Consider the following 8,092-nt stretch of genomic DNA (forward strand, 5'->3'; position numbering starts at 1 on the left):
TTAATAAAACGTTACCGTTTTGTAATAGGAGGCGTTGAAAAACGCCTCCAAATGCGTTGTGATTCACGCGCATGGTCTCCCCCCTTTTCAAACCCTAATTTTGAATCTGAGACTCACCTAAGACCCAGATCTCGAGCGCCCTCTCTCGCTCTCTCTAAATCTCAGAGCGATTTCGAAGCTCCACCGTTTATTCATTCTCAGAGCGAGGTAGCGAGCACCAACGAAGATGAGCTCCACTGTCTCTCTTTCTCTCTCTCTCTCTCTCAACCCTCTCTAAACCCTTATCAGAGCGATTCAGAGATTCATCTCAGAGATTTAGAGATTCAACTCAGAGATTTAGAGATTCAAAGCGATTTCATCTCAGTGATTTCATCGCAGAGCGTCAGAGATTCAGATTGGTCTCCACCATCTGCACCATCGTCTGCACCATCATCTGCACTATCGTCTACTAAGGTGAGCTCCACCCTCTCTCTCTCTGAAGCTCCGTCTTCCCGTCTGTGTGTGTGTGTGTGTGTGTGTGTGTGTGTGTGTGTGTGTGTTTCAGTGATTGATGAGTTGTATGTGCTCTGTTTCAGTAATTGTTTTTCACTGATGAGTTATATATGCTCTGTTTCATTGCCTTTTCTTTGTTTGGTTGCTGAGAAAACTGGGGAAAAAATATTAAAGAATATAAATCTGGATTGTTTTCTTTTTTCATGCACTTGATTTTTCTGTAATTTCAGTTCTAGCATTCATTTGAGATTCAAGCTTATGACTGATATCACTCCATCTCATATCAGCATTTTCCCCCCTCTCTTTATATAAATTTTTTGTATTTTGCAGTAATTTATGCATATATATTTATTGAAATTGAAATTATTAATTTTCTGTGTGTAATAGAGTTTGATCCATTGGTGATTTATGTATGGTTCTGTGTTTTTTACACTAATATGTCATTGCAGATCGCTACTCATCTACTTCAATTTAATTTTTTGCCCATTTGAATGAAATAAGAAATTCTTAGGCTACTTGAGATTGCATCTGGTAGATGCTTAGTTCACATTGATGATGTATAGGGCCGATTCATATATCAATTTGTAATTAAACCTAATTTATATGTATTGCTGCCTTTTAACCCTATATATTGGCGCCAACTGCCTGTACTACGAAGTTGTAGAGAGATGGAGTCCCAGTCCCTCAAGCTTCGCAACATTTTGGAGTTTCACAATCTCCCAATCTCGCCGACTCATCGGTTCTCACTCCTTGTTCACCCATGTGAACTCACTTCTCTCCCATCACACTTCTCATCGTCGTCGAATCCTTCTCACACTTGAATTCTTCACCAATTCAGTCGAATTCAAACAGTCCCTTGTTTCAAAGAACCTGTACATTTTCGAATCGACTCGGTGGAAACTTCTTCAAGCCATGCATTCCAGTCCGCGTCCAAGGTCGAAGATGATGACACCAATTCGATGCCTTCTAGTACTATTTCCCAACCCTAGACTCTCGATATATATACATATACAAATAAATGTGTGTCTGTAACCCTAGAATGCTTTAATATTTGGGTGATTTTGTAGACATTGGCTTGATTCAACGTGCTGCGTGGATTGGTTTGACTACCATCATGAGCAAGATTCTGGTGATTTTTAACGATTAAAACCACCTCAACATTTTGATTGTTCTTGCTTAATTTTTTGATGTAATTGTTATTGTTTTTCATCGCAGAGATTAATTAGGGAGATTATCGTGGCTTCAGTTTTCGGCATAGGTCCAGTGGCAACTGCATTCAAGTAACCACGCTTTTCTTTAATCATATTTCATGTAAATACTTATCACGTGTTTATTTGTATAGAGGCTAAGATCTTCGGCCCCCAAATTTCTCTGTTTCATTGTCTTGAACCACTTGTAAAGATTTGATTATGTCTTGAGATTCTTGCGAAATCCAACCGTTGCGAGTATCTTAGGACACGGGGACATGGTGGGTTTAAATATTCATATGTTGTTGGGTACTCAACCACCTTCCTGCAAATTTGTGTCCCTGGTAAACTGTACTTGTGATGATGATGTTTCCAGTGTTGTTTCTGTTGAGAATGAAGCCAGATTTTATTCTAGTTACATTCATTATATGTTCAATGAATTTACTCTCTGAAAATAATCGAAGTTATTGTGAGAAAATTATCTTTCAAACATGTTGAGGAGTTATTCCCTTTACAGAAAGAAATATTCTCATAATGGTTAATTCTGTGTAAAATTTTCAAGTATGCTTATGTGCTTCCTGGTTTTTCTGCATCACTGTTGGGTGGTTAGTTTTCCTTGTAATGTTTAGTGAGTTGTTTTGATTTCGGATAGTGCTTACATTCTATATAATATTATGGACAGTATCTGTCCTCTGAAGTAGAACACAATATGCTTGTCAATTGTTTTGTATGCCATATTTACTTCATTGAGCTTTCTTTTTATCTCTCTTCTTTTTGCATCTGTTTCCCCTATAAGTAACAGGTTAAACATTTCATACAGGTGTAAATGGTCCCATCCATATTACTATGGCCACCACTCTAAGGTTGTGCATCCTATCAGTGCGAAAAGCACTTCACTGATCTATTAGAACGAAATTCCCAATAATATACTTTGTTCCTCCAAGTTTTCATATATTTCAGTTTTAATTTTTCTGTTTTCTGTCACAAGGGTTGTTAAAACTATTCATTTGAGTCTAATTTTGATATCTGTGAGCATCTGCTGTGTGACTAGTAAGCTTTTGAAGGAGTGCCAGAGGAAGCTGTTTCTACATATAAATTTTGTAGAAACATTTATATGTAAACCCACTGAAACATTTTGAATAGTTAGCTTTTTTCCCAAGAAAAAGCCACCGGATTCACACGATGTGAAACCACACCTATTTAAACCCACTGAACTGTTAAAAGAAAAGCCACACTCACAATTGTAAGAAATTTCACATTTTTCGTTGTCTTTATTTCCTTCATTTTCAGGGGGTTTGCTGTCAAGACCGACCTTTCAACCATTCAAAGTTCTCTTTTTTGTTCTCATGTAAAAAAACCTTTCATTTGTGTTTTGAACTTTATCTCAAATCAAGATTCAAGAATCATTTTTGCATTGCAGCCAACCATGTCTAGTTTGTTCCCCCAGAATTCAAGTTTCTCACCTGTAAGAACTGCTTCTCCACATATAAGGACCAGCCCAGATGTTGATAGGTATATTATACGACCCTTTTCGATTCGATTTTGATTCTAATGATTGGGTAGTTTTTGATGAGTTTATAGCTTTGATTGAATTGGGTTTTATATGTTTCTGGGTATTCTTTATTTCTTGTAGCCAGTACTTGGCATAGCTCTTAGCAGAGTACCAGAAGCTTGAACCTTTCATGCAAGTCGTTCCCATGTGCAGCCGACTGTTGAATCAAGGTTGGCAACTACCTTTGGTTTTGGATCTTGTCTTTATATGTATCTATTGGGTTATCTTGTTTTTTGACTAATTTCTATAATGGTTCTATTATATTATGAGAGAGAGAGAGAGAGAGAGAGAGAGAGAGAGAGAGGATTAGGATTGCGCATAAACCAAATTGGCTTCCAATTGGTTTTCTTGTTTTCAACTTTTTTCCAGTTGAAGTTTGAAGGGATATTAATTTAAATTAAGGTTGTGATTTGTGTTGCATATGTATTTAGAATTAGAGATTCTTGAATATTTATCAAAAAAAAAAAAAAAGAGAGAAAAGAATTAGAGATTCTTGAAGGGTGTTTGTGTAATGGCTTAACAAATTTTGGTATTTGGTGTTTCTATGTTTTGTTGATCTCAACGAGCTTGAATCGATTGACACGACCCCTGGAATAGTAGGAACCCATTGGTCATCCCAGAAAAGAGTAGAGGATCCATTATGGATCTACCAACAGTTTCCCTGTTTCAGAATTGTCCAGCCTTGATTGATCCATTTTTACCTTTCAAAGAAAGAGGAGAAGAAGAATAAGAAGAAGAAGAAGAACGAACGAACAAGGTAAAAGTACTAACAAAAAGCATTAGTTTTTATAAGCACCTTTAATCTTTTAGCTCTAATTGCTACAGCACCTTTAATTTGTAAGGGTAAAATTTGACTTGGCCCTGGACAGTTGATCTAGGTGAGGTGATGAAACGACAATGTGTGTTTAATGACTAGGGCTTAAATTTGACTAGTCTTTTGCTCTTGATTACATTGTTTTAGTGGAGTTCAAATTATCAACTCCAAGAGAAACTACAAGAAAAATGTGCTATATATTGTTAATTACTGGTTCGCTACATTAACATCTAAAACTATAAGTATACAATATCTTCAGTTTCAGAAAATATGATTAGACTCTGTAGCATTCTTAGTTTGTAATATCTTTTACAAATCAATTCTGCATGTATATTGAGAAGTGTTGTAGCATTATTTATAAGTCAGTGTCTTGATGTTAATTCATAGCAATAAAATCTCTTCATCAATGATTTGACCTGATCCCTTCATTCTCAGTCAAGATTTTGCTGGTGGAGTGGTTCTCATACTTTTTTGGTCTGTTTAAATTAAACCATTCTAGGTTAATCACTTTTTGGGACTGGGCTGGCACTAAACTTAGTGGTTGCCTAAAAATCTATTGAATAAATACTCTTTGAACTGTAATGTAGCATCAAACTAGGAAAAACATATAGCAGTGAGCATTATTGATGGAGATAATTCAAGCGATAGATTATTACCAAGTAGTTGTTCTTTTTTTGCTCTGATTTTTGTTTATTTATCAAATTCATCCTCTATTTTGTTGCCTAGAACAGAGAGTTCTTTTATTTTTATTTTTTATTTTTAAACTTTGCACTTTGGTCACTTGATGTTTGCCATAAGTTAAGATTTGATTTTTAATTAATCTTCATTAATATTTGATTACTACCATATGTTGCAGAGTAAACTTTTATTATTAGTTTCTTACCTGTGTCATTGCACCCCTATGTTTAGATAATTGTTTACTATAGTTGGGCGTTAGCTCTTCGGATTCCAATCCATGCTAGCTCAGGGTTGATTCTTCTCATTCCTCTCTGATCATCATGTTAGTTGGGCTAGACTTTCCTATATTAAAGTCTTTAAATCCCTTGTAGATCCTTGCATGGTTAACTTTCTCCATATAACAAGAATGCAGTGTCAACTCTCCTGATTATGGATCTCTACCACTAAATTCACCAGAATGGTGCCTTGCTTCATTTGACCCTGGCGGCATCTTAAGGTTAGAGAACTTTCTGACCCATAAACTTTAAGTAATCTTTATCTTATATTTTATTTCTAAGACTGGGGATATCCTCAAGCGCAAGAGAAGTGATAGTCATAAATCATGGTATTCTGATCACATGAAGTATAGTATCTAAATGTTGCCATAAATCTTAATTGAGTGGAAAATCGAAATAGCAATGCCTTTATCTTATTCAATTCCTCTGCAGAGCTGACTTAATCTTACCATTTGCTATTTCAAATGCCCAAGTTGGCATTGGAGGAAAGCAAGCTAGAAATGTACCCAATCTACTCCCAAACACTTGTTCACTTATTCCCAAATAGCATTAGAGATTCCATTATGGTCCAAGACAAATCTTAAATGTTGTACTTTATCTATTAAGGACCTAACAAATGTTGAATGGAATTCATATTTGTCATGTATTGATATATAGGTATTATGCTATTCAGATCGATCATTTCCTTTTTGGAGGATTGATGTTATAACATGAACAATTTGTTTTATTTCTACTGAGGACAATCCTTCATTATTATTATCAAAGGTTTAGAGTAATTTCATGGTCTTTTATTATTTAAGTTAATAGGATTGATATCGTTGATAAGGCAGCACTTAGAGAATAGCTCCACTGCTGTATTTTCTGACAGACTATATTTTAGTCTTGATAATATTATTTTCATATGAAGGCTCTTTGATTAAACCTCTTTTGCTCTAAAATGTTCTAGCTCGTTGATGGCTGCCATTACGTGTGTTGTGGGATCGCATTATGGACATATTATTGTGCATTTTAAGGTACAACGCGTTTGTCGCTTTTATTTAGCATGCTTTTGCAGCCTAAATGAATTGATCTATTTTCCCCTTAATTATATTTGTGTTTGAAAATTGTTTAGCATGCATGCATATATTGCTTAGATTTGAAAATTAAGATGGGTAAACCTCAAGGATAGTATACATAATACTCTGTAACTATTTGTTCCCTCCAAAGTCATTTGACTCAAACAATATGTTTTTATTTTAATTTTTTTAAAGTGATAAATATTTTGGCACCGGTGTTTATAGTAGCGAAAAGATTGGGTAGGGAAAAACCCTTCTCTCTATTGTTCCTTGTATTTAAACCTTTATTGTGTTCTTTGTTTGATATGCTTGTTTTTGTTTTATTCTTGCATGTAATTAATGTTGGTTTCTGTTGCAGGCTGCCACCTTGAGTTGCAAATATGGCGGATGGATCACAGCATCCATCAATTTCCTAGAAGATACATGGGCAATCTTATTTCTTATCTCGAATTTCTCCTAACTTGCGCTCCAGGAATACTGGTTTACACAATATGACTGGTGCATATGTAAATGGAGGTCTGCAGAGTCCTCTGCCACCAACATTCCAAGGCACTGGCCTGGAATTTGCATCACCACTATCCTCTGTTTTTGTACAAGCTCCCACAGAAAAAGGTTTTCGTAGTTTTATGATAGACTTCCTCATGGGAGGAGTTTCTGCTGCTGTATCCAAGACTGCTGCTGCTCCGATAGAGCGAGTTAAGCTATTGATTCAGAACCAGGATGATTCAGAACCAGGATGAGATGATCAAAGCTGGTCAGTTGTCTGAACCATAAAAAGGAATTTCTGACTGCTTTGCCCGAACAATTAAGGATGAAGACATTATTGCTTTGTGGAGAAGCAACACTACCAATGTTATCAGATATTTCCCAACCAAGGTTAGCCTATCTTTTGTTTATATTTGTTAATCTTGCCATTTCTTTTGTTTTGTTTTTCTGCTCTCGATTAGTATGGGAGCAGTTATCTCCACAGTCTAAAACATCTCTTCCACAACCCTGCCTCTTACATGATGGGACAACCCCATGTGAGTGTGTGGTCTGCAGAAATAACAATTGCATAATAATTAGTGTATATATATGTGTTTGCTAACAAAGGGATGGATTGACATACTGAAATTTGAAAGGAAGTGATGTCTAATCTGGATTTGATTTAGGTCCTCCAAATAGCTTCATCCTGTCAGTTTTGAAAGTTTGAATTAAAAATGCTGGCTTGTCGATGTGATTCATTAAGTTTCCGTTTTGATTTATCATTTGTTGACAACCATGTCTTGTTTTATAGAATGTCTCACAGAATTTGCAATTTCATCAATCCTTTTCAGGCCCTGAACTTTGCTTTCAAAGATTATTTTAAGAGGCTGTTTAATTTCAAGAGAGACAAGGATGGTTACTGGAAGTGGTTTGCTGGGAATTTGGCGTCAGGTGCTGCAGCTGGTGCTTCATCTTCTCTTTTTGTTTATTCCCTAGATTATGCTCGAACACGTTTGGCTAATGATGCTACATCTACTAAGAATGGTGGTGGAAGGCAGTTTAATGGTTTAATTGATGTTTGCAGCCTCATAACTAATCCCATTATTGGATGATTTCCAAAATTTGCCTGGTCTATTATTTCAAATATTTTTTTGTTGGAGCACGTAATGTTATTATAGACGTTTTCACATATCACTAGATACTGGCTTGGTCTCAAATCAATTCTTTTGTTATTTTTTTGTCTTTTTCTTTTGACAAATGTTCATTTGAATGGAAATAGGAGTTATTGTTTCATATTAGTGCTACTTTGCAATTTTATTACAAGTAATAATTTAAAAAAAAACAATTAAAAAAATAAAGATGTAATGGCATTTTTCAGAACCCCACTATATAGGTTTTTTAAAATTAAAAAAGCTATGATGACGTTTTTGAAATGTCGCTAAAAGTTGTCAGGACATCACTTTGCAGTTGAGTATCACATTTAGAGGCGTTTTAAAAAACGCTGCCTATAGCAAATTAACGACGTTTCTAAAGCGTCGCTAAAATTGTCATGACGTCACTTTGCCTTATGTACC

At 35.5% G+C, this 8,092-nt stretch overlaps 1 protein-coding gene and 1 pseudogene across 4 annotated transcripts; both read left to right on the forward strand.

Moving 5' to 3' along the window:
* Window positions 1-964: 964 nt before the first annotated feature.
* Window positions 965-5,025, forward strand: LOC145814614 (uncharacterized). 3 transcript variants are annotated; one of them, XM_082911475.1, is made up of 7 exons: window positions 965-1,461; window positions 1,560-1,621; window positions 1,708-1,772; window positions 2,500-2,542; window positions 2,970-3,007; window positions 3,100-3,191; window positions 3,313-5,025. In XM_082911475.1, exons 1-6 carry the CDS (start codon window positions 1,452-1,454, stop codon window positions 3,146-3,148), a joined length of 267 nt encoding a protein of 88 aa, XP_082767601.1. In that variant the 5' UTR covers window positions 965-1,451; the 3' UTR covers window positions 3,149-3,191; window positions 3,313-5,025. The 3 variants fall into 3 exon arrangements, 2 of the variants coding, with proteins under 2 accessions (XP_082767601.1, XP_082767600.1); XR_014357959.1 differs by having other exon boundaries at window positions 2,970-3,191; XM_082911474.1 differs by lacking the exon at window positions 2,970-3,007 and having other exon boundaries at window positions 966-1,461.
* Window positions 5,026-6,433: 1,408 nt separating this feature from the next.
* On the forward strand, window positions 6,434-7,734 carry LOC114284704 (ADP/ATP translocase 3, mitochondrial-like; annotated as a pseudogene). The gene is made up of 2 exons (XR_014357956.1): window positions 6,434-6,929; window positions 7,370-7,734. The product of XR_014357956.1 is annotated as an ADP/ATP translocase 3, mitochondrial-like (transcript).
* The last annotated feature ends 358 nt before the right edge of the window (window positions 7,735-8,092 follow it).

The sequence above is a fragment of the Camellia sinensis genome, unplaced genomic scaffold, assembly GCF_055761805.1.
Source record: "Camellia sinensis isolate YWXY unplaced genomic scaffold, ASM5576180v1 Unanchor12, whole genome shotgun sequence".
Taxonomy (NCBI): Eukaryota; Viridiplantae; Streptophyta; class Magnoliopsida; order Ericales; family Theaceae; genus Camellia; species Camellia sinensis.